This window comes from Stenella coeruleoalba (genome assembly GCF_951394435.1).
Source record: "Stenella coeruleoalba genome assembly, chromosome: 5".
NCBI classification, from domain to species: Eukaryota; Metazoa; Chordata; class Mammalia; order Artiodactyla; family Delphinidae; genus Stenella; species Stenella coeruleoalba.
Window position 1 is genome coordinate 63482116 of NC_137150.1, and position 27834 is coordinate 63509949.

Genomic DNA, 27834 nt, shown 5'->3' on the forward strand with positions numbered 1-27834 from the left:
AATGTGTGGGCATAAAGTCGTTCATACTATTCTTTGATTATCCTTGTTAATGCCCATGGGTCTGAGATTATGTTCCTTTTTCTATTTATAATATTAGTAATTTGTGTCCCATCTCTTTTTTAAGTTAGCCTTGCTAGCAGCTCATCAATTTTATTGAACTTTTCAAAGAGCCAGCTTTTCTTTTGCTGTTCTCTATTGATTTCCTGTTTTCAATTTCATTGGTTTCTGCTCTAATTTTTATTATTTCCTTTTCTCTTACTTTGGATATAACTTGCTCTCCTTTTCCTAATTTTCTAAGGTGGAAGCTTAGGAAATTGATTTTAGACCTTTCTTCTTTTCTAATATTCACATTCAATGCTATAAATTTCCCTCTAAGCACTGTTTCCATTGCATCTCACAATTTTCGTTTCAAAATATTTTAAAATTTCTCGAGATTTTCACAATGACCTGTTATTTAGAAGTGTGTTGTTTAATCTCCAATTACTTGGGGATTTTTCCAGTTGTTACTGATTTCTACTTTAATTCCATTGTGGTAATGAGAGCAGGCATTGTATTGTTGTTTAAATTTGTTTAGTTTAGTTTTACGGCCCAGAATGTTATCTAGGTGAACCTGAGAAAAATGTGTATTCTGCTGTTGGTGGTGAAGCAATGGTGAAGCAATCTATAGCTGTCCATTACATCCAGTTGATTGTTGGTGGTGCTGAGTTCAGCTATGTCCTTACTGATCTTCTGCCTGTTGGATCTGTTCACTTCTGAGAGGGGAGCTGAAGTTTCTATCCAAGCTAGTGGATTTATCTATTTCTTCTTGCAGTTCTATCAGTTTTTGCTACACATATTTTGACGCTCTGTTGTTAGGTGCATAAGGATTCCTATATCTTCTTGAAGATCCCTTTATCATTATGCCTCTTTTTATTAACCCTGGTAATTTTCCTTGCTCTGAAGTCTACTCTGAAATTAATAAGAGTACAGTGTCCTCTACATACAAACAAGTTCTGTTCCGAGAGCACATCTGTAAGTCGTTTTTCACAAGTCCAACAAAGTTAACCTGGGTACCCAACTAACACAATAGGCTGCAGTGTACCAGCTGTATCACTGCTGCTTTTACGCTTGCTTCCAGACACCATGGGCTTGATATAAAGATACTGTGCTCTATACAGTAAAGTATACAGAAGCACAACCACTTGTAGAGGATGCACACACATGACGATGTACACTAGACACATGAACTAACGTGACTGGACATGCGAATGCACATTTGCATCTGCATCAAGTTCATAACTTGAAAGTTCGTATGTAGGGGACTTACTGTACTCCTGCTTTCTTTTCATTAGTATTATTAGCATGGTATATCTTTCTTCATCCATTTACTTTTAGTCTGTATGTGTCTTGTCTACAATAAATCCACTTTTTTTGATTCACTTTGATAATCTCCTTTATTTATACCATTGACATTCAAAGTGATTATTGATATAGTTAGATTAATATCTACCATGTTTGATTCTATTTTTGTTCTACTTGTTTTGTTCCTTATTTTTGTTCTTTCTCCTTTTTGTGGTTTTGAGCATATTTCCATTTTCTTAGCATATCAGTTATACTTTTTTACTTTCTTTAAGTGGTTATCCTAGAGTTTGCAATATACAGCTAATCCAAATCCACTTTAAAATGCTACTACACTGCTTCACCAGTAGTGTCCTTTTTAATAATAGTTCCTCCCTAGCATCCCTTGTATCATTGCTATCATTCATTTACATGTAAGAATATACAAATATACACATATATGACATACGTAAGCATACGTAATCAAACACACTGTTAACATTTTGTTCAAAATAATTGTTAGGTCAATTAAGAATAAAAAATTTTACCTTCACTAATCTTTCTTTGATGCTCTTCCTTTATGTAGATATCTTTATAATCTGTATTATTTTCCTTTTCTCTCAAGAGCTTATCTTGCAGGACAGGTGTACTAGCAACGAATTCCTTCAATTCTGATTCTGAGTCTTCACTGTTTTGTTTTGTTTTGTTTTGTTTTTTTTGCTGTACCCGGGCCTCTCACTGTTGCGGCCTCTCCCATTGCAGAGCACAGGCTCCGGACGCACAGCCTCAGCGGCCATGGCTCACGGGCCTAGCTGCTTTGCGGCCTGTGGGATCTTCCCGGACCGGGGCACAAACCCGCTTCCCCTGCATCAGCAGGCAGACTGTCAACCACTGCGCCACCGAGGAAGTCCCACTGTTCACTTTTGAAGGATAATTTCGCAAGGCACAGAAATTCTAAGTTGGTTTTTTTCTCTCAACATTGTTCACACACCACTCTTCCTTCATGGTTTCTGAGAAGTCAAATATAATTCTTATCTTTGCTCCTCTATAGGTAAAATGCGTTTTTCCTCTGGCTTCTTCCAGCATTTTTAATCTTCAATTACTTGTAGTTTGAAAATGACATGCCTTGTTGTGGTTTTGGGGCATTTACCCTGTTTGGTGTTCTGAGTTTTTTGGATCTGTGCTTTGGCATCCAGTCTGTTCAGGCTGCTCTAACATAGTATCATAAACTGGATTGGCTTATAAACAAATTTCTTATAGTTCTGGAGGCTGGAAAATCCAAGATCAAGACACTGGCAGATTCAGCATCTGGTGAAGATCCACCTCCTGATTCACTGTTGTGTTTGCATGGTGGAAGGAGCAAGGGAGCTCTCTGGTGTCTAATCCCATTTATGAGGGCCCCATCATCATGATCTAATTACCTCCCAAAGGCCAAAGCTCCAAATAACATGACTAATATTAGAGATGAAGTTTCAACATATTATTCCGAGGGCAACAGTCTGCAATAGACATTAACTTGGGTAAATTCTCAATCATTATTGTTTAAAATATTTCTTCTGTTCGTCGTCTTTTAGTATTACCATTATATATGAGCTATACCTTTTGCAGTTGTCTTAGTTCTTGGGTTTTTGGTGTTTTTCTTTCAGTTTTGGCAGTTTCTATTGAGAATTCCTTAAGCTCAGCAATTCCTTTCTTAGCTGTGTCCTGTTTTATTATCTGGTAAAGGCATTTTATTTCTGCGGTGTTTTTGATGTCTAGCATTTCTTTTTGATTTCTTCTTAGTTTGCATCTCTTTGCTTGCACTGCCCATCTGTTCCTGCATGCTATTTTATCCATTACAGCCCTTTGCATATTAAACAGTGGTTTTAATTAAGTTCCCAGTCTGTTAATTCCAACATCCCTGCCATATCTAAGTCTGGTTCTAATGCCTACTGTCTCTTCGAACTGTGGCTTTTGCCTTTTAATACGCCTTGTATTTTTTTCCCCCCGTTAGCTGGACATAATGTACTGGCTATAAGGAATTGCCGTAAGCCTTTAGAAATGTGGTGGTAAGGTATGGGTAGAGGGGAAACCATCTATACTCCTGTGATTAGTGTCAGTCTTCTAGTGTGTCTGTGCCTCTGCCCTGTAAACTTCACAAGTGCTTCTGAGCCCCCTGCCCCGACACACCACCACCATTCCTGGCCTCTTATGTGGGACAAGATAGCTAGAGCAAGCTGGAGTTGGGTATTTCCCTTTTCCACGTCAGCTAGGCTCTGATAAAATCCCAGCATGCTGGGCTCTGGTTAAATAGTTTCTCCTGGGGCCAGATCTTTAAGAGGTACAGAATGCTCTGGTGAATGGTTTTTGCAGAGATTTCTGCTTGTGGGTTTCAACTCCACTAAGCTGAGATTCCAATGTATTTGCCCATCTCTTCAATTTGGGGGGCAGCAGTTTGCCCTATGACCTTACCTCTCTTACAGATGGAAAAAGAGCTGTTGACTTTTTGTTGTTGTTCAGCTTTTACTTGTTAGGATGGAGTGGTGACTTCCAGTTTCCTTACATGCAGAACTAGAAATCAGAAGTAATTTGACAACCTTTAAATTCAAATAGCACCTTTAGACTGGAGAGAATTATCATGATATACAATTATCAGATAATTTGCTTTATATTGCCTAATGGGACAATCTTTTTGCCTGGGGAAAGAAGAGAGATACAGTATGTGTCTTATCAATCAGATAATTTTTAGCTTTAAATAAACTATATAGCCATTACACTGAAAAAATAATATCAACTTAACCTTAAGGAGACTCAGCTTTTAATAGCTTCAGGAAATTCATTTAAAAATATTTTAAAGGTCAAAAAATTTTAAGCTGCTTGCATTTTAAACTATGTTTTGAAAAAACTGTAATTATAAAGGTCAAGCAGGCAATAAGCAAGAATCAGCATTAGGGAATTGGTCCCAAGCCTAAAAAGTACCATAATAGATACTCAGTTCCAAGTCTTGTCTCCATCTTGCCTCCTCCTTGCTCCTCTCCTCTTCACAAGTGGCTTATTGTTGGAATTTCTACTCGTTTACTAAAGCTGAGGAAGCTCCTGCTTCTAGTATCCAAAAGGAAAGTTGCAAGATGAGGTTGGAGAGACCTGGTGGGTTGAGGGGTTAGTGAAGGTCCTTGCAGGTCACTAAAAAAGAAAATTTGGATTTATATCTAAATGCAAGAGGAAACCATTGAAGGATTTTAAAACAAAGGGATGATGTGATCTGATATACCTCTTAAAACATTGACCGCTTAATGAAGAATGGATTAGAGGGAATACAAATTGAGACTAGAGATGGCTACCAATTAAGCATCACAAAATGACAAGGAGTTACTTATCAGTCAAGATTCTTGATTATAAATAAAAAATGCCAGCTGACTTAAGCAGATACAGGAAATTTTTGGTGTCTTTTTAAGTTTGCAGACTGCAAGAGGAAAGGAGAGTCAGGCTTGGAAGGAAGTTTTAGCCACACCATGAAGTCAGTCCAGTGAGGTCATCACCACTGCCAAACTGTGGACACCAGCCTGTCCCACTGCTGCCACTGACACCAGATAAGGAATCTGCTGGCTAGAGATATAACCACCTCCCTATCCCCTAGTTCCACTCCCTCTCACATATTGCTGACATCTTTAAGGCGCTTACTATCCACTCTACTCACTTGAATAATTTTCTACTATCCCTACTTCTTGGGTTTAAGGTTTAAAGTTTGCATACACCTGACTGACCATGCCTAGTTCACAGGCATATGCTGTAGATGCAAAGAATGGGTAAACAAGCATCTGGGATTTGGGGCATCTATGGTGTTAGGTGGGCTCTGCCTCTCAGCAGGACTCAGCTTGGGGAATATCCGAATGGCAGGTCTGCATGCTGGGAAGCTGAGAAAATGACACCTATCTAATACCAGCTTGGAAAACTTGCTTTTGCCTATGAGAAAAGATGTAATGTTATTACAAGCAGAGGCTTAAAAATGTACTTGGATGATTGAACGTCATGATCTTGTGTTTCCACATCACAGTGAGAAATGTGCTGGTTTGCTCACTCTTCCAAGGAGGCTAAGCCATGTGGAACAAATGCACACACCTGCAGTCTATCAGTCAACCCCAGCTGTCCTACAGATGAGAGCCTGGATGAGATCAGCAGTGGAAGTACCTGTTGTGTGCCTGAGTTTTAATGACTGATTATGCAGCAACAGTTGATCAGATACACTCGGAAAGTATTCTGAGATCCCCCCAAAAGTGACAAAAGGTTGGCAATTAAATGTAAGAAAGCTTTAATTATGGGAACAAAATGTTCCATAGTGTGAACAGTAAGTCTTAAAGGGACCTGTTTGTACCAAATTCTACTGTGAGGAAGTGACCATTTACACCTTCCATACGCATGGTCTTCAATTCTTATGCTTATACACTGTTTTATGGCTTACAAAAACCCTTTTTGTAAACCAGGTAACTACCATCATAGCACACTAACAGATTACTACTTGCTTTCTTATCTCAGAAGAGGAAAGGAGTCTCACCACTCTTCAGCCTATCTCTACCTGTCCAGTAAGTTTGGCAAATTTAGGCCTACAAATAATGCCTACACTCCATTACCAGTATTTTTAATCATCTGGTTACCCAGGTTAGAGGCAGAATGACATCATGATTAAGAGTACAGAGTATGGATTGAGACTGGTCAAGTTCAGATCCCAGCATTGCTGTTTTAACAGCTGTTTGACCTAAGGTAAATTACTACACCATTTTGACTGATGCAGACTGAACATATTAATATATGGGAAGTGCTTTACAAAGTACCTGGGACACAGTATACTGTATTTAAGTAATAATACAAAGGTCAGCAGGCTAACAAAGTTTAATTACCTGCCTATAGCAATTTCGCTAGAAATGACCATGAAAATAAACTAAGAAGAATGTGCATTTCAGGTAACTTCAGGGCAAGTGTGGAGACTAGAGTTATTTTAATATAACACCATCTGCAAGTGGAGATGATCACTCCAATACCTAGTTACTCACTTCGATTTATCTGCCAGGAATACACAATTTATCTATTTAGAACACCAATAACAACAAAAAAGAATACAACTGAGTCCAAAAGAACTCTTAATTATATATGTAGCAAGGTTAAAACAAAATCTTTATAAACTGAGTTGTACCAGCCTTTTACTCTTTTCATTTGCGTTTATTTAAACACAGTTCTCAAAACATTTGAGTGAAATTGGGCCTCCTTTGGTAAGCAAAGGACCTGAAAATAATATTTAAAAAATGAACAGGCAAAGTCTTTAGTTCATCCACAACAGGTGTAGTGTTCCCTTCTCTCTTTCTCAAACCCTAAAGCACCCAGTTTTTCCATATAATCTAAAAGCTAGAAGAACAAGAGTACATTTGTGGTGGAATGTATTGTCACTTGCTGATAACTAGTTGAAATACCATTATCCCCTTGTAACAGCTTTAAGAAATAGCCTTTTAAAGGCATTCATTGTGTAACTCTTATCTTATTCCCTGCTATATATATAACACAGATTATATAAACGCCGACAAATTCACATTTATATTAAGCATTAGCTGTATTGAAAGATCTTTAGGCCTAATACTAGCAGTATAGAGTTACAGAGCATAATTTTTATCACTTAATTGCAGGTATATTAAGTATGGTTATGTTTTATGGACTGGAGGAAAACGGGCATTTTTGTCTTGAATTTACTACTGACAGTCTATTCTGAACAGTTCTGCTAACCATTGATATGTTAGAAAGAAAAGTAAAAACCAAACTTTATTGTTGCTTTTTGCCATTTGGTAGCTCATTTTACACACAGGCTTCGATCTTCAGAATACCCTGGATTCAGTAGAAAAACCATTTAAATGAAGTTTTGTACAATAGAAACTTCTCAGCAGTCAAAATTTAGACTGTAAAAAAATACATGCAAAACATACTTTTCTGAAAACACTTAACTTTGAACAAAGCACCGAACTACACAAATGCAGAATGAAAACAGCATTTCAACTCCACCAAAAGTAGTCATCATAAAAGGTGTAAAAGTCACCTAACTTCACTAGGCACTGTTCACTTTTTAAACAGGAGACAATAAAAAATATTGTCCACAAACAATATCCCAACTCTAGGGTAGGTTTCAGAAAGTCTTCAACTTCATGCTTTAATAGCGACCTAGGAAGAAAAGAAATAAATATTCTTCAATACTCAAGTGTGTACTTTTAATGTTGAGCATTTTAAACTACTCTGCCATCAGGAAATTCCTATGTACCAGATTCTCTCCTGTGAAAATAGAGGAAAACCTTCACATAAAGATTTCACTAAGACGACCAATATTAAACAGAAATAGCTGGGAGTATACAGCTGAAAGCTAAGGTTTTAAGTCACTCAAATGTTTCCAAGCTGTACAAACATTAACAAGGACTCCTAAAAAGAAAAGCTACAAATGATGATAGAACATAAGCAACAACAGTAAGATCCAAGGGTTGTTTTCCTATACTTCCTTAAACCAAAAGTTGGAGAGAAATACAGATAAAACTAATTGAATTAACCCATTATCTGCTGTTTGGTAAGTCACAGCAAGCCATGCTATTACAACGTATAAACAATCATGTAAGTCAATAAAAACTTACGAGGTGAGTATGATCGAGATCTGGAACGTGATCTGTATCCTCCACGACTATAGTAGGGAGAAGGTGACCGTCTTCTGTAAACAAATGTCAACACCATCTAAGACTACCGAGATTATATATGATCCCTTTGTCACTTTCCAAAACTAAAAGACCCTCACTGACCTTGAAAAATATTGCATTAGTCACAGGATTTCAAGGTCTGTTTTAGTCCTGAGAATGAAGCACACTATCAGGCCCAGTACCAAATAACCCCTCAAACTATCAGAGGTTGAATACTCCTTGCTATATTTGATCCACTGATCATCTGCTAATTAACATTATACTTAACAGAATTTAAAATGGCTTAGAGAAGGAGAAAAAAAAACTTTACCACTAATTATACCCTATGAGCACCCAAAACAAAATTTCATTCATAGTGCTTCAAAGTGATTTAGTTCTGTGTAAGAAAGATCAACTTGAATACTCACTTACTATTCTGAAATACTTATAAAAAGCTAATAAAACTATCAGGAATAATACTTAGTTTTGCCATATCTCATGTTAAGGTACAAAATGGTACCACTGAGTAAATGACCTAGTGTAAGCGCAATTAATTTCTATGAACACACAAATTAAGCCATGTACACATTGTCATTTGGCTTCAGTTACAGTATATTCATAAACTTCATGCAATCCAATTCTGTGTAATGCCAACTATAATTTACCAAAATACTAATAACGAAGATGTCTTTATGTGAGCCATTCTACTATTGTACAGATTTTAAATCTTCTCCTGGCATACCTGTATATCTGATCCCTGTCTTGAGCAGCTCTCCATCCTCCTCCTCCTCCTCCTCCTCCTCTGTGAAGGCAGAAAAGCAACATATATTCATTTAAAAATTTTTTGAAAGTACACACAATTCATGCAATAAAATTAAAACTCGCAGAAGTGAAAGCTAGCTGCTTTTGCCACCTCTTTACAAATTGGCATAGAGCTCTCCCTGGTGGTTAAAATGAATATCATTAAAAGTAAATGCTCATGAATTAAAATATTAAGACCCTAATCTTTGCAGCTTCCAAAAATCAATCCCTTAAGTGTCACTCAGTACAGAAATGCCAGTTTTAAGAAAGTTTCTTTTTGTCAGTATTAAATGTCAGACTGTCAACTTCTTAAAACATTACTGAATAGTGTGCAAAAGACGACATCCACACCTAAACACCACACTAAAATAAGGTGTCAAGGATTAACTGTTGTGGTCAATACTTTACACAATTTACATTTTGACAAGCAAGGAAGGGTCTGAATTACCTGCTGTTGCTAATAAAATAGAGAACTTTACTTCATTTTTGCCTTTCAAAGTATTCCCAGTGTCATGAACATTTCCCTGCCAAACCCCAAAATATATATCAATATTTTTGGTAATAAACTTCTTACCATTGTTTCACTAATTATTGTCCTTAAATAATTACTTCTTTGATTCTTCCAAGAATCAATTTCCCCTGCCCTTCAGTGCACGATTCCTTAGATACGAAAAATTGCTTTATAAAGCAATGACATTCAAAACACAGCTTATGAAACTCACTTTAAAAACAAAAAAGGGGGAAAAAACTGAAGTATGGTCTATAATTGTTTTCACTGTCATGTTCTGAAACCAAGGATTTCAGTTGGTTTACAACTTGGTGTTTAAAAAATATACATACAAAGATAAATTAAAAAGACACATAATCATAAAATCTAGTTTAGGGGCTTCCCTGGCAGTCGGTGGTTAAGACTCCGTGCTGCCAATGCAAGGGACTCGGGTTCGATCCCTGGTGAGGGAACTAAGATGCCGCATGGTGTGGCCAAAACAAACTAGTGTAAACTCTGGGCCTGGATCTTAGTATTAAAGGTAATGACTTGTATCAAAGACTAAAACTCAGGTATGTATAGTGCTGCCTTAAATTATGTTGCAACTGATTCAGGAGAAGACCTGGCGTGACCTTCAACTTTTTGGCAACTTAAACTTAGTATTATGCTTAACTTACCTGTATGACCTGCTGTAATAGTCCCGATCATCATAGCCTCGATCATAACCCCTGTCGTAGTAATCTCGACGGCGTGAGCTGCCACTATGAACAACAGTAAGATTTGTTCGAACTTAAAAAATCTTACCTATAATAACGGTTAAGTTTCCAGCATGGGAAAAATGGTCTGGTGAAAATCAATTACCCAGCAAAGCCAAATCTTATGGCATTTATTTATGATAAAAATGGGATGTGATCTATTAAATGATACCAATCAAAATGTGTGGTACCGACAGAATGTTTCCACTGAATATACTGTATTGACTTTGAGTTTTAGACAGTTTGAAATGCCAGATCCCCCCCACCCCTAACTACGTATAGTTCTTGGAGGAACTGAACAAACTGAACTGTCAAGTATTTTTAACAACCTTGAAAATAAACTTACTAGGTAGGTCTCCCCATGTAAATTCCTGGTGTTGGGGTATGTGGTCTCTTTGTTATAGAGAAATCAACTCTGATCCTACGTCCATCAAGCTCCATTCCATTGGCACGCTCTTTCGCCTTCAAAAGATATGTAAGTTGTTATATACACCCTGGACAAAGCCCCAAATTATCCAACAGCTATAAACAGGGTCCAACTGGATGTTTCAGCTAGGCCAGAACATTATGCCTGACAGCTTATTAATAGGCTTTTCCGCCTATTAAATCTTTATTTATAAAAGCTAGCCCAGAAAAGCTTACCCAAAAAAACCACAAAAGCCAATTTAACCCATGAAATATTTTATCTAACACAGTGCTTGTAGCTCTAAAGCAGTACATAGCTGTCAACCTATGACCCATGAGCTAAGAATTTAAATGGGTGAGGGGAAAGAAAATCAATAGTATTTCATCATAAATGGAATTCAAAATCAGTGACCATAAATGTTTTACCGAAAGATAGCTCCACTCATTAATTTGCATATTATATGGCTACTTTTACATTACTTTGACAGGGTTGAAAAGGTGTCATTAAGATCTTATGGTGGGCTTCCCTGGTGGCGCAGTGGTTGAGAGTCTGCCTGCCGATGCAGGGCACACGGGTTCGTGCCCCGGTCTGGGAAGATCCCACATGCCGCAGAGCGGCTGGACCCGTGAGCTACGGCCGCTGAGCCTGCGTGTCCGGAGCCTGTGCTCCGCAATGGGAGAGGCCACGACAGTGAGAGGCCCGCGTACCATCTTATGGTGCACAAAGCCCAAAATATTTACTGTCTAATCCTTTACAGAAGTTTATGGCTCCCTGCTATGGAAGCAAAAGGTTGGGATGAAGAAAGCTTGAATTACATATAGTTCTTTTATCTAGAACACAGACTAAATAAAACAGTATGTACTTAAGGAAAAAATATCCCAAAGACATAGCAGTTTGTTCACAATTTAAAGAAACACCCCTCCACCTAAATAGAATTTAAACGTCTAATTCCAAGTATGCTATTTTCTAGTTTGATCGTTTCTGCCTCAAGACAGTTTCTGGCACTACTGATTCAGATACAAAATATGCTATCTTTCAGAAAGTGAACTCTGGTCCTGTAGCAAAAAAAGAAAGAAAAAAAAATTTAGGGAAACCAGGAAGCCTATACGGTTCAATTATTACCAAAATGAAGTGAATGAGATCTTAAAGAATCTATTAAATCTCTTAAATTATAATTACTTGCATTCAGCTTTCAATTCTTCCTTTAGTAGATCAGCTTTTTATTTTAAAATCTATGGTTTTTAAAAATTAGTATAATCTTGACAAAGTTATATATACATATAAAAGAAAATGTATAACCATATAATCTCATTTAGAACTCAGTTACTCATCTCAACATTGACCTCAGATGGCTTGTCATTTAAGTTTCTCAACTTTTCCTTATACTGTATGTATCTAAAGTCCAGATTTCTTAAATGTGGCCTAGATTCTCACACTGAATTTTTACTTTAGTCTACATAATAAAAAAATTTAATTTGGCAGTCCAGTGGTTAGGACTCAGTGCTTTCACTGCCATGGCCTGGGTTCAATCCCTGGTCGGGGAACTAAGATCCCGTAAGCCATGCAGCACAGCCCCCCAAAAAATTACTTCCTATGTTTTGCCTCAAGTCAACTTAACTCTAAATATAAAATCACTTGCTAGTATACATTCAAAACCAGTTCCTTTCTCCTGAGTCAGAGTCATAGCTTTATCACTTTTTAATGTTCTTCTCCATTTTACAAAGTAATTTGGGGGGGACTTTGCTGGTGGCGCAGTGGTTTAGAATCCCCCTGCCAATGCAGGGGACACGGGTTTGATCCCTGGTCCAGGAAGATCTCACATGCCACGGAGCAACTAGCCCATGCGCCACAACTACTGAAGCCCGCGCACCTAGAGCCCGTGCTCTGCCAACAAGAGAAGCCACTGCGATGAGAAGCCTGTACACCACAACAAAGAGTAGCCCCTGCTCGACGCAACTAGAGAAAGCCTGTGCCTAGCAACAAAGACCCAATGCAGCCAAAATTTTTTTTAAAAAAAGGAATTTGGGGGCTTCCCTTGGTGGTGCAGTGGTTAATAATCTGCCTGCCTATACAAGGGACACGGGTTCAAGCCCTGGTCCACGAAGATCGCACATGCTGCACAGTAACTAAGCCTGTGCGCCACAACTACTTAAGTCCACATGCCTAGAGCCCATGTTCTGCAACAAGAGAAGCCACTGGGATGAGAAGCCTGCACACCACAACGAAGAGTAGCCCCCGCATGCCACAACTAGAGAAAGCCCGCACACAGCAACGAAGACCCAACGCAGCCAAAAATAAATAAAATTTAAAAAGTAATTTGATATAAACAGTGATTAAATATTCCAAATGAGTATTAATATTCTTATACTTTAGAAATATCTATATCTAGACACATACCACACCTGGAAACAGTTGACTATGTTGGGATTTACTTCAAATGTGGTGGAGAGGACTGAGTTGGAATATAGAACCAAACTGTCATACTTTTCTGTTACTGTACAAATATTTGAAAATGTCCACATTAGGTTTTTTAAAAAATTCAATATTGATCAGTGTATGTTCCCAGATGAATGCATTTCCTTTAGCTCAAGCTATATATAGTTACTAAAGCAAAAACTGTCCTTATCCCAGTAAAAATAGTTAAAAATAGGACTGGTACTTTTACAAACATACAAGACTTTTACTTACTTCCTTGGCATCATCTACATTTTCAAAATATACAAAGGCAAATCCTCTTGAACGTCTAGACTGCTGGTCATATACAATAGACACATCAGCAATTGGGCCATATTTAGAGAACACTTCTCTTAGATCTCTTTCTGTAGTGTATAAGCTCAATCCAAATACTCCAAGACAACAGTTGGGATCAGGATTTGCCTAGAAATAGAAAAATGGATTTTCAACTTTAAAACGTGTCATAAATCAAAGTTAAAAAAAAAAGGAAACTATGCATAAATTAGCCAAAAACGTCACACTAACCCTAAAAGATAATAAACGACGAAATAAAATGCTATTCTAAAATTAATATTACAGCAACACCATAAGCATGTTTAAGAACATGTAAAAAAGACCGCAAAAGGGGTAAGTTCAACTTAGTAAGTGGACGGGAAACAGCAGCTCATACTAGTGAAAAGCACATGACATTTTTTGGGGGGGGGGAGATTGGAGGGCAATTTGCCCAAAGGATTCACCTTCTAGGGCTTTATTCTAAGAAATGGCCACATACTCAACAATATGCACACATATTGATAATCAGAATAGCACTGTCTCTATAAGCCAGAGGGGGGAAAACAGCATACTGTTAAAATGTTATGATATACCACTCACGCAATAGGAGGCTCTAAATTGCCAAAAAGATATAGAAGAGCATGTTCAGCCCGATTTTATTTCTATAGAAACATTGTATACATTAAGTTTATATATATATACACACACACACATAAATGTGACCAAAGATGAGTACCAAACTGTATTTAACAGGTATTAATAAGTAGCTTGCAATTATTACCGTAAGGAAAATAATGAACCAAATGTCGCTGACACTCCAGTAGCCGTAATGAATTTGCCTAAAAGGTTTCATTTACGTCATACATACATTTACTGCAGTCAAATTCCATCGCACTTTCAAAAACAAACACTCCCTTTACATCTACTTGCATTACATTATACAATGAAACCACAATATGAACACACTAAATGCCATCTCATTTGGAACTTCTTGTGGAAGATAAAAAAGCCTTAATACCTGAAAGAAACTTGCTTAAAAGTAAATGGGAGGGCTTCCCTGGTGGCGCAGTAGTTAAGAAGCCACCTGCCAATGCAGGGGACACGGGTTCGAGCCCTGGTCTGGGAAGATCCCACATGCCGCGGAGCAACTAGGCCCCTGAGCCACAACTACTGAGCCTGCGCGTCTGGAGCCTGTGCCCCGTAACGAGAGGCTGCAACAGTGAAAGGCCCGCGCACCGCCATGAAGAGTGGCCCCCACTTACCGCAACTAGAGAAAGCCCTCGCACAGAAACAAAGACCCAACACAGCCAAGAATTAAAAAAAAAAAAAAAAGTAAATGAGAAAATCAGGACAGCATTCTGTAAAGTGTATTAAAACAAACCCAGAAAACGTAAATTAACATTAGTATGAAACATACAGACCTATGATCTAGTGTACTAATAGTAATAATAGTAATGTATAATGGAGATTTTTTTAATCTGATGTGCTGTTAATATGACAATACCTTGTTAATGTGACAATATCTTAAATGTGATCAATAGCACAAATATAGACAATTACATGGGTGGTATCTTTTAAAAAGAGACAATCTCGAAACACTAAAAAGGCACTACAGGTAACTCATGCCAAAGCTCCACTGTCAAATAATATCAGTTCTAACATCAAACAAAAGAAAAAAAGGGAACATATTATGTATTATTATAAAGTGGCTTTAAACAGTCCACTGCTTTAAAAACATATTTTTCATCTTACCCGATTCCCAACATGACGCCTGCGAGTAGACATGGGAGAATGACTGTGGCTATGCCGTCTTCGATAATCTCTACTGTAAGATCTGCTACGGGATCTTCTATGGGAGCGGGACCGAGATCGTGACCTTGTATAATGCCTTCGAGAACTTCTTCTGGATCTAGACCTGAAAGACAAAGGCTTCAAGGTTATGACTAAATAACTAACAGTAAGATATGGCTTTCAATACTCTATTCTAGAGTTATACTACAAAAGTTGGAACACACAATTCAGGCATATAGCAGGATCGATACTCTTCTTCTGTATATAGTCACTTCTACTCTGCTAGGAAGAGTTCCAAAAAACCACTACCAGCTAAAGTTCCCTTCCATCATATCTTAAAATAATTTAGAGATTAAACTTAACACAATTATCTTTCGAAAACCATAAAACATGCATTTCATACTAGCTTGATTTGCACCCACCTTTACCCCTCAGAATACCACCCTCTATTTTTCTGCTTCTTGCATTATGCCCACTATTCACTTAAGATAAAATCACCATCACAGTTTTCTCCAGCAGTATTTTAAAACCAGTTGCTCTTAACTACAGTGATTATATGAACTGTCATTTAAACCAAGGAGGATATACATTGTAAGAGAGAAAGGGGGCGCTGTTAATTATGCCTGACAATCGGCATAAACTGGGGCTGACCTGGGCAAACCAAGATGTATAGCTTACTCTTGACGAACATTTAAAAAAAAAAAAAAATAGCGCTGCATTAAGGTGTTTTTGTTTTATACATACATTTGTCATACTAGACTATACCTATTTATCAAGAATTGCAGTTACTGAAAGCCAATATTCTGCAGTCTATTTGCCATACTAATAAGCAGTTCACTTAAAACTCATAGTGAATCCTCACAATTCTGAAGAACTGGTACTATTACTAATTCGCCTTTTATAGATAAGGAAGCTAAGACTGAAAAAGGTTAAGTAATCTGCCCAAGCCAGAAAAAAATAGAGGTAAGATTTGAACCCTAACTCCAAAAACCCAGGCTCTTAACCACTTAGTCTTCTATCTCCCAGATCTTAACGACTAAGTTCATTTCTAGTACCAATATTAAATAAGCCAACAAATGAACTGACCCTCTCTATCTTCCTAGTTTACAAAAGCACACACCAATTTGAAAGCTAAGAGTAACAAGAAAATCCCAAGACAGTCTTTCTTACCTAGATTCAGATCTGGACCTGGACTTTGATCTGGAACGCCTGGAATCTTCCTTGGAGCGAGACCTTGCAGGGGTATGCCTTGCAGATTTCCCAGATCCATGAGCACTTCCACTTCTGGAAGCAGAACGGGATTCCTACACGTAGATGTCAAAAGTTTAATTTGTATACTTTCTGGGCAACTTTAAAAACAAATAAGCTGTGGTGAGATAAATGGTGAGGGAAAGCAATCCCCTTCCAAGATAAGAAAACATAGGTAAGGGCAGGAACTGAATATACCTGGTATAATAGTTACGTTGCTCCAATTGACATAAGCCAATTAACTTGAACTTCCACCTTTTTTTAGGGAGCAGGGGTAAGAGTTAACTGACCCCACTCTTCAGAAATGGGTGCCAAAGCCAAGCAGTTAAGGGAACTGCCCAAGGATTGTTTTGGGAATGTTACTCCATAAAGACTAGGGTGAGAAAGAACCTTATTAACTATGACACCTATACCTCACACCTATTTCAACCAAGTTGCCATCAACCAAAAAAACCCTATGAAATTAATTAAAACTTACTGTATATTCAAGTTTTATTTACTGTTGAGTGGGAAAAAAGACAAGGACGGTAACTGTTTCAAGTCCCAGAGAAAGGTAGAAACCTAGTGGAAAGCAAGGACCAGCTTGAAGGACACTAGATCTGTAGAGCCTGTCCACCTAACCATGGTAGGAAGCCCTTAAAAAGCTCAAAGCAACCAGATGGAGCTATAGCAGAGAGGCAGTGAATTAACTGCAGAGGTAAGAATTAAGAGGGTACCAGAGATCTTACTCAGCTAAGTGTAGATGAGCCAGTGCCAACTGATGGGGAACTGAGAATAAGCAGTTAGAAAAGTTACATAAAGGACATATTAAAACCAAAACAGTTTAGATCATGGGTTCCTTATCTAGGTTTAGGAAGGGAAGTTCAGGAAATCTAGGTATATACTGTATACCCAAGCTTTCCCCTATCATAACTGGAACTAGCTGGTAGGTAGGTAATACAAAAAAGATTTCTAAAAGAAACTAGCAAAGAAATGGGTAAACAGGATAACTAGTTCATCAGTGAACCAAAGGCATATAATTAGTGGAAAAAGCAAACATGTATAGAAAGAACTGGACCTAGGGAAAGGTTCTGCCAAGACACCAAAACAAAAATAGTGGAATGGACAAGAGAATCCACTCAGTCTGATAGCTAACCAAGGTATCATCAAACCAAGACAACCTTTATTCCAGGTTATCCATCTTCAGCAAATTAAAAGACATTAGTCTAATGAACTTCCTGCCCAACACAGGATAAACAGCCAGACTCAAAAGGAATCAACATTACAGGTAAGTCACTGTAGGGGTAAGAATCAATGTTGAAGCTGCATAGAAGTTATCACAAGAGACCTCCCTGTGTGGTAGACCCTCAGAATAAATACACTGGCCATTCTTCAAAGGACAGAAGATACGAAATTCTTTTAAATCACAGCCCAAAACATTTTAGAATGTTCTGTGACTTAAGAACATAATGGAGAAAATTTGGAAGATCCTTCCTATGATGCAACACAGAAGAGACAAATTAAAGCTTAAAGTTTAGAACAGGGAACATAAGAGTTAACTCAGTGGGCAAAAGGAGTTCTGGTCTCTGCACCCAAAACAACTCTAGAAACTTTACAGTAAGATTTCAGTCATTATGAAACATGGTGTAAAGTGACATGAAACATGACAGCCCCCCCTCTCCTTCCTGCCACAAGTTAGTAAAGAGATTCAAAGATGGTCCCTAATTATTAGTGAAAACAGCTGCTTTTACCATCAAGGAGTGGTTAGAAGTGGTTTGGGGACCCCAACCAACAATCCCTTGGCTTTCTCTGGCAAATATTCTGAAGAGACATTTTAAAGCACAATCCACCTCCTCCTCCTCGAACAAAGAAGTTCTCAAATTGGGGATGCACTTTCTGCCATCATTTCAACAGGCAAAAGCTAATCTAGAAGAGAAGGAAGAAACAGGGACCTAAAAGCTATTTACTAAATACCTTTGTTTACTCCAATGCTAGAAAGATTACTTCATGGAATGATTATGACTTTTAATGAAAACCAACGAAAACAATTTGCTCTGGCAGGAAGAGAATATGGGTGCCTCACAATAAGAGTTAAAAGATTCCCAATAAAGTAACTGTAGTTAACAGAAATCAGTTTACGGATCTGAAAAAGGAAGGAAGAGTAGAAAAAGTCAAGATCCTCTTTTAAGCCTCTCGCTTCAGTAAACAGAAAAGCCTTATTCCAAGCTGAGATGCTTTACCAGTCTGTCCACCAAGAGGGAAAAGAAAGTACTTCTAGCCTCAGAATAAACCTTAATGAGGTTTTCCCACGAAATTCTAGCAGATCAAGGGTCAAAGATACAGTATTTGTGAAATTATCATAAGACTTTTCACTCAACCTCTACAACTAATTGGCTACATGCAGATGCATTTTGTGAGTAATCACTTCTCAGACCAGGAATAGGAGAAACCACCAGAATGCTAAGATTTTTTCCATTCTGTACTGACACTTGTTAGGCTAACATAGAAAACAATGCCTCTAACCTCCTACCTTTCTTGTCAGGGGTAGTCTTAAAGTTAAACCTTTTTGCAGTTACATTGGCCATTAGCTGGTTTGTAACTATGTGCAAGGATATTTAGCCTGTCTAGAAGAAATGACACCTAAATTAGCCAAATCTAAAAGCATAAAGTTAGCTTTAAACCTTGGTCCATGGTCAAATCTGTAAAACCAGCTGGAAAAGCCCCTACACGCAAGGAAAATTCTAAGTCCACTTTCAGGGCTGTCAGAACAATAAATGTCAACACATTAAAATCCTACCAAAAGAAGCACTACTCTGAATATCAGTATCTCAAGGAAAAGGGTCATATACTTAAAGTTAGCATGAATAACAAAGCCAAAATTCCCTGAAAACTGCTCAGGGAATCAAGTTCTTATAGACTGGGTCTTAATCATATACTAATATACAATCTATACGGAACACATCAGAGAAAAACAAACTCAGCCTTCCAACAAAATACCAACCAGTGTCTACCTATTCTGAGAATGGCAATATCTTAGAAAAACTTTCTGAAAGAAATGAAAGAAGTGGGAAAAACCATCCAATCACTAGGTTTCTCATACATTTTAAAAACTAGATGCACTAAATTACATTTTGAACAGTGGCTCTTAGAGGTATGCAGTAAACGTACCTAGCACTTAAAAACACATCCCTAACTAGCGCTTATTTTAGTAGGTCTGGAGTTGGGCGTCTGTATTTCTTAAAAACACCATAGGTGTTTATGATGCTTAGTTAAGTCTCACTAATTTAATCAATTTCAAGCTTTATACTTCTTACCTATCTGATTTTTTTCCCCCAACAAAGTCATTTTCCTGAAACCTTGTTTTTTGTCACCTTCTCTGCCCCCACCTGCCCCCTGGCATTAATCAGCCCTCCTGAGGACATGTACCTTACACTTACACCTGCCCCAGGATAAGAGGCCTGTCTCCCCTATAGTCTCCAGACAAGGGGTAGAGGGATGCACTCTCATACTCAAAGATGCTTTGGCCAGGGCAGGAGAGGAACCTGAATGGATGAGATGCTCCATTAGCATCAATGTTTATTTCTGCTTTACATCTTTCCAGCTTGTGCCATATAATCGAATTCCAAACTGCTTCTTCCCCTTAGATGACTAACAGGTCTTTTCTCTTTTGGACCCCAAGGACCTTTCAGATCTCCTGATAGAAGAATCCATGAGCTTAAATAGAAAAACATCCATTCACATCACTTGCCTCAGCTCTCTGCCTAAACTGTAATTCAGAATGCAAAATCAACATTACCAATTTAATGTTATTAGTTTACATGTGCCAAGTTTTACAAAGCAATAATCGGGACAAATACTGGAAACTATTGCCTATAAATGGAAGTTAAGTTTCTTCTGCTTGCAAGATACAGAAATATTACAAAAACCACAAATCTGACACTAACAGGCCCTAAAATCTCAGAAAATGGATTCCTCTAGAATGTCATTTAGACCACTTTTTCCAAAAGCTGTAAAGTCTGACAACTCTCAAAGTTTTTTAGGCTATCTTCATTTCGGGGACAAGTGATAGCCTTGGCTTTCCCAATAGGGTAGAAGCCATCTGTTGGTTGGCTACTACTGGGCATTATTTTGACACATGCATTTGTCCCATCCAACTGAAAGTAACAAGACTGCACCATTTTTTTCTATTCAGCTAAAACACAACACACAGAAGGGAAAATGACAGAACTTTGGCGTCTATTTTCCCAGTAAGTGGAGGGAGTAGGGAACCAGAATAAAGCTACTTTATGATCTATATCTCTCACATTTTAACGGTTAAGTGTTAATAACAGAAAATGAGAAAAGGGAAAAAAGCACCTACTACTATTTTTGCCACTTTTCAGTTAGATATCCTGTTCACTTATGTGACCCACCTCATTCTAAGGGAAGCCCCCTATAACTTTTTAGCAGTAACCCTAGCAGTAACCCCAGTCATTGAGCTGGAATAAGAATTAAACAGAAAGAATTAAGAATCATCTTGTGAATTTAGCACACATGCATCTTAAAGTTAGGCCCTAAATGGTCATAGCTTTCCACTACTGCCATCTAGAAAGAAATTAATGTTTTCATAAACGCCAAAAGGAATTATCCTGTCCAATTCTTTGCTTGGATTTTCGGGGTTTGGTTCTATAACCAATCTGGTGACATTCTTTAGGAAAACTCTGACAGACTTAAGAAAACATTCTACTATATATTGCTCTGTACTGAATAGGGGTCTGTGCATTAAGAGTCCAGGGGGGTGGCAAAGACAGACCACCAACTCCAACTCTGGAGGTACTCACTCATGCCCCAGGACCAGCAAAGTTAGAGATGAAAAATCCAGGAGACAACATGAAGCTGGCTGTTACCCAAACTGAAGAGCTCATTCCTGCCTCCTATTTGACTACAAAGGGTTATTATTATTTTTTAAAGTTGCATTTCAATCATTTGACTAAGAAGTTAAAATTAGAATTACCTAATTTAAACGTTTCCCCTGGAAGGCACTTCTTTTCCCTGTATATATTTCTTCTATTAAACAAATAATGCATGCATGTTTAGCAAAATATACAGGGACACATAAACAGACTAGTAATTACTTAGCGTAGTGCTTTCTGATTCCAGATTACTTCTTATCTTAACTTCATTTTTATTTCTTTTCTTCATTCTTCCGTTTCAAATTCTGACTTCTTTCATCTTCCCCACTTCACACAAATTGCTCAATATTCTACAAGTGGGACTTCTGGTCTGATAATTAGCATGCATTCTTTCTTTTATTTTTTCAAATTTCAGCTTCACTTATTCCTGAGCTTCAAATACTCATTTATAAAACTTGTCAAATGACGACTTCCGCATTTTCCTTCTTCAACATTAACCTTAATAGAAAAAGAACAGGATGAAGAATATTTTAAAACTCCAGGATAAAATCCAGTGCCAAAACTGAAACTAGAAAAAAAAAAAAATCCCTCTTGTTGTTTTGGATTTTTAGAAAAGCTAGAATACGCAGCTCAAAAAACTGAAACTAGTTTCCTGCTGGCTCTAAAATATATAATCAATCTCTTTTGTCTACTCAAAGTAGATTTATCATGCTTAAGCTGAATGTGAAGTGCACGACTGAACATTTACTGTTCAACTGACATTTTAAGAACTGTAATTACATTTCACACTTCTTATCGTATTCATCAATAGAAAGTATGTTCAGTGTCAAAAGCACATCTCTAGTCAAAAAGTGACACGTAAATACAAAGTGCAAGAAAGGAAAGCACGGACAATTCATTTGCACAATGATGACAAGGCTGAGGGTTGAAGAGGTTTACAAATTGTGACTAAGGGCAAGATATGTATTTAACGTCACACATTTTTTTAACTGCAAAAGTAGCTCTGTAAAAAAACAATTAGGGAATTTGAAAATTTGGACTATAGTGTTCAACCCACCGCTAGAAAGCTGCTCTAGTGAGATTTTATAATATGAATGGCCCAACTTACTAAATTTAGAACTAAAATCATTAAAAAGATCAAGTCAACCAACTACTACATGCGAGTAGCTATGAAGAAAGCAGAACAAACTTGAATCCAACAGTGGTGTTTTCAAAGAATTTTTGGTGAAATCTCCCCCCTCAATGAACAAAGTATTAAAATCTTCTGCAGTCCAAAGGAGCAATTCTACTTTGAAAGGTGGCAATATTGGGAGAAAATTACAGCTCACCTCCTGAAATTATTAAAAAGACTCGATATCACCTAACAGATCAATAAAGTATAATAGTGTCTACTGAACACCTTAATCAAAATAACTGCCCTCATAAAACATCCTAGTTTCCCTGAACTTCACCTTATGATCTTTCACTGTTAACAATTTCCTCTCCTAGTTTTTCTGAAAATAAAACTTTCTGGGGGGGGGGGGAACCAGAGAGAGAGTGAGAGATGAGTCTTTATACCTATCTGATCAAAAAGACAACCATAACCTTCAGTCTAGTTTTTCAATGTTAATTATTGCTTATTTAATCCAGGAAAAAATTTAAATAACTTTTTATTTAAGGGAGTCACAGTAATTCGTTTTAATATCCATCACTAAAATGTAATGGGAAATGTTTACTGCCAGCACAAATGTAATCGTGGAATCAGAATGCCCAAGCAGGTTTCCTCTTAAGGCCTCCTAAAGTTTAAATACAGGGCTTAGGTGCAGAAGATGCTGGAAGAGGCCAAAGCTCTAGATACCACAAGTTTTCAATATGGACGCCTTCCTGCTATTTCATTACTCCTTCCCAACATTCTCCCTTCTTCCATATTTGAAGAACAAAGCACACTGCTAGATAATATAAATACTAGGTTCATTCAAACCTCAGCTAAGTTCAAGTGGCCACTTCATAAAACCAGAAGAACTACTGGGCTAATGTTATATACATATGGTTAAGAGATCCTACTTACAAATAAGCAGAAATTTGTCCCATAACCAACACAATTTTTGTTAAAATAATTCTAGGGACTACAGCTGGAATTTATGTAACATTAAAAACGTGCAAACTCATTAGGTTGATCGACAAGGTAGTATTTTAAAAACTAGGAGGAGATAAAGAAAAACTCATTGAATCTGCTATAAAGATCAATGCTCATATCAGCGTACGGACTATACTATTTCTTTCTGCAGCTAAACTCTACCGGAAGGTTGGTTGGATAGAAAAATCCTCAAAGACTGAAATTTTCTGAAAAAACTGTCATCTGACATGCCTAAATGAGCTCTAAGCCCAAGCTTTTAAAAGGATCTCTTGCAAATACATACAGACTCTGAATTTACATTCATAAAACATTCAAGCGCAAGTATGTTTTACTGTTTCAGAAGACTACTTTTTAATCTAATATCTAAGCAAAAAAAACAAACAAAAAACAACCCCAAAAGGGTCCTCATCCATGCTGTCATATTCAGCAATCCTGTTGATAAAAATCAGAATGTAACCTCCAAAACCCAATTCAAAGCAAAGATTTTGGGGGAATTTGAAGACTAATTTGCTATAATGAAGAACTCCCCAACCCCAGCTTAAAAACAAGCCTGACCCCCTCCCCCCAAAAAACTAAATTGGGTGAACACTTAAAATTCCCAATCACATCACTGTAGGTCATAGGAAAATAATACAATTATGAGTAAAACACTGATCAACATAACACGCAATGCTAAGGCTCAAAAGATATACACACTGTAGCATTGTCCTCTTGGGCAAAATGTCAACAACTATGCAAGTATTAATATTTACCAGGCTTTGGATTTTACTGGAGATAAGGAATGGGAAAAAGCTGCACAAGGCAAATTCCATTTAACACACCTCTCATCTTCTGAATTCCTGTTCAATCTTTTCACAAAACCAGTAGTACTTACCTTATAAACACTTGTAATTTCAGTATGAACATGCCACCTTCTAGTTCCAGGCCATATCCGTAACATTAAATCATTCTTAGTTAAGACCAAGAAAAATATTCTTCAACCTGGTTTCAAGAGACTTGTGCCTAACCAGACTCACACTGAAACAAAACTATTTCCTCCCACCAACATTAATTTAATCCTCTAGGAAGAAAGAGATTGATATTTTAGTTTTGAAAATTTGGATTTAGAGTTAGAAGCTAAAAACAATTCAAAAAGACAACCCAAGATTAAGCAGAAGAGGAAATAAACTGCAGAATCTGAAAGGCAGTTTGATGGGATAGTATCCAGATGCTATTCATCTCTACAAAGAATAAGACTAAAGATAATATACCTATATTGTATACACATTACTTCTACAAAAATAGGCAACACTATCAAAAGTAGTTATTGCAATCTTGATAGCAGACAAATTAAAATGATTTGGTCCATACAAATAGCGTTTCCTTAGTTTCTGGTTTCTCTAGTTAAAGACCCATTTATACAAGCTAAAGAAATTAGTTATGAGGGTTGAACATTAAACCAGTGCCAAGAACAAACAAACGTCACCACACCCTAAAGAGTGTGACCATAATTGGGCCTTACAAGATTTATTTACCACCCCCCTCTCACCATTACCATGCACCTCTAAACTTGGCTACATGACTCTATCATGTTCTTATTCTCCCAAATTGTGACATGACATATCTGCTAAAAGCACCTCTCTTTTTTCCAAAGGTGCTTTGCAAAAAACGTGACCAATTTTGGGAAATGACTGGAAAAAACTAGAACTTTGAAATGAATATCTTACTTTAACATGGATTTGGCCAGATCAGGGAAGTCAGCTCTAATTCGAAACAGGTTTTAATTTAAATCTATCAACTCTGACATGAAAAATCCCAGATACAGGTAAAAGGTAGATTCTGCCATAACTGAAAGTGTGAAACGAACCACAAAAATTCAGGAACGCACCCTAGCTGCACATTTAAAACAAGACAAAGGAACATAAGGAACCACGACTCTGTCAATATTCACGCAATAAAGTAAACACACTATCAACAAGCAAGTCGAGGATAATTTATTGCTCGCACCCCACCCCAGTCTGTATAGGAATCGAACTTATAATAGTCTAGAGCGGCGGGGCTGGTGGCTATGGTGGGGCAGGAGGTGGTTCCAGCTGATAAGATTTTAGTGATTACATTAACATTAGCTGATTAGACTAGTATTAGTGATTTACATCAACAATTTGTAATGTCTGAAAACTCAGAGTGGAATGAAAGTTAATTTTTCAGGCTCCAGATAAGCTATTCATAGCAGGCCATGTCCAAGATGGAATGCAACGGTTTTCCCACTGTTTTCAGGCACTTCCAAAAGGAAGTTTCTAGCCAATCAGACCTGAGTGCTCTACCTAGTGTTTTTAATGGCATTATATTTAAATCATCCCACTGAGCTTTACGGTTTTGCCACGCATTCTTTGGGAGTCCCAAACCTATTTGTTTTAGGTATAGGCTAACCACTTCAGGTTCCAATAAACCGACTGGAAAGCAATCTACATACAAAACAAACGCCAAAGAAAAGAATGTGGAAGTACTCCACAACGTCAGAGTTCAGAAAAACTCTTCCAAGAAGTCAAGACTCTATGTAAGACAAAATATCAATTTTTAACATGTACCTTTAAATTTTTTTATTACTTTGTCTCCTTCCATAAGAATTTATTGAATCACCATTCTATGTAACGGGATTGTGATATAACTAGGATGTATATTCTACTAACAGAAAGTACCAATTCAAAAACTTGATTAATGGGATGACAATGTCTCTTGAGATGTCTCAAACCAGGACCTAATTCTTGAAATTGTTTCCTCCCTTACTTAAAAAAATACCCTAACTTTCCTTTGGGGAATTTTTCATCTTCTCAAGCCCACCATCACAAGTAACTTACTCAGGTTTATTCAACTGACAGCTCTAGTCAGAGACCAGTCATTTTGTAGTCTCAAAACAATGCAAAAGTATCCTATAATTGTTTTGTTTAATAGCTGAAGACTAAAATTATCATTTGCTTTCCAGTCCGAACACTGACGCCTAGTTTCGACAGTATATTCAACCGGCAGAAACCATAACCCACAGCTTTAACAACTTGTGAACTTGATCCAAGCTTTCTCACCCTAAGAGCGAGCTTAAAAAATAATCACACACACACTGGTGACAGTGGCAATCAATCGTCTTACGGAAAAACATATAAAGCCAATACTCATCTGCACAGGTAAAGGCGGGGCCTGATTAGTTCAAGGCAAATTAATCAGTCTTGGCTCCAAAGTTACACAGTAAATTCACTAAGACTCCAAGAGCTAAGGAGTTTCTCTATAAAAACGCCCTTCTAATGAACCAACTAAAATTTGTTTCAGGAGTTTGAGAAGATATTTAAGTAGATTTACCTGACAATTACAGATAAACTGTAAAAACACCCAACTTAATCCCATCAAGTAAAAAAAAAAAAAGTCAAGTTCCATGGTGCTTTTTATTACCCTTCTAACAAACCTCCAAATATGCAAGATTCTGGCAAGACTGACATTTCTGCATCTTAGTACTCACGAACCCGCAACCAAGCTTTACATCATGCTTTCTTAGCCCGGGAACTTCCTTATTTCTGCAGTTTATCCAACCCTCACCAAACTCCACATTTTGGAGTGGAAACTTTAAAAAGTGCACCAACACAACTTGTGCTTCAGAGTAGGAATGCCTCAAAACAAAGAAAACAACGGCGCCGTAAATTGCTGCCCGCCAATTTCTCCTCCACCATCTCGCAGAAAAAAATCTACTCCCTCAAACAAGAAAATCTCAGCGAACCCGTGGTCTACTCTGGATACCGAAAACGATTTTGGGTTTGAAAGCCCTTTCGGTATCAAAGAAAAGCACTCCATTTAGGCCGAACACAAAGCTGGCGCGCAACCCCCTCAAACTAACGGGTCCAGAACTTAGTCTACCTAGTTTCCCCATTTTAAAAGAGGCCCCAAGAACACCGTAGATTCCCATTCTTTCGGGGCCCAGAATACGATCCTGTCTTAACCTAAATTCTGAGGAAAAAAATCCCAAAGAACGCTGCCTTTCTGCCCGCCCCGTCCCCCGCGGCCTGGAGGTTGTCGCGCGGCTCCTCCGCCATTTTGTGCCTCTGGCAGCGCGCCCAGTCCGCCAGCCCAAGATGGCTGCGGCGAGGCTTCACAGGAGAGCAACGGCGAAACGAGATACCGCTCCCCTCCCCCACCACGGAGGGGACGCAGCGGCCATTTTTAATTCCCCCCCACCCCCATAACGGAAAAAACCGCCGTTTCGAGTAAAGGGCCACCTAAACCCGCCGGCGGCCTCCTTCACGGATAAAGACACTATCCACTAGGGCTTTTAAACCTCTGACTCCCATCCCTCCCGGTCTCAGACTTCGGAGTCGAAATCGCCCCAGTCTCCCGGTCCGAGGCCGACGGGCCTGGAAAGAGATGCAAGAACCTGGGACCACACAGCCGCCCCCTGCACCACCGCTACGTACCCGCTCGCCGTAGTTCTGCTCGCCGCTGTCGCTCATGACTTCTAGCTGCTCTCGCCGCCCGACGTGCTTCAATCGAAGCTGCCAACCTCTTGCGCCTTCTACCTAGAGGCTCAGCCGCAGCTCCGTAGCACGCACTGGTTCCCGAGCCGCTGAGACGAGAAACGCTCCGCACCGCCTCCGCTCGGGCTCTAAGTCTCCCGGATGTGAC

At 38.2% G+C, this 27834-nt stretch overlaps 1 protein-coding gene across 2 annotated transcripts; it reads right to left on the reverse strand.

Annotated features, from left to right (window-relative positions):
• Positions 1 to 27834, reverse strand: TRA2B (transformer 2 beta homolog). Of its 2 annotated transcripts, none has more exons than XM_079921845.1 (9): positions 27627 to 27834; positions 16129 to 16262; positions 14920 to 15082; positions 13129 to 13317; positions 10381 to 10496; positions 9957 to 10040; positions 8734 to 8793; positions 7953 to 8023; positions 1 to 7494 (listed from the first exon to the last, which is right to left on the reverse strand). In XM_079921845.1, exons 1-9 carry the CDS (start codon positions 27660 to 27662, stop codon positions 7484 to 7486), a joined length of 864 nt encoding a protein of 287 aa, XP_079777971.1. In that variant the 5' UTR covers positions 27663 to 27834; the 3' UTR covers positions 1 to 7483. The 2 variants fall into 2 exon arrangements, with proteins under 2 accessions (XP_079777971.1, XP_079777970.1); XM_079921844.1 differs by having other exon boundaries at positions 2 to 7494; positions 7953 to 8026.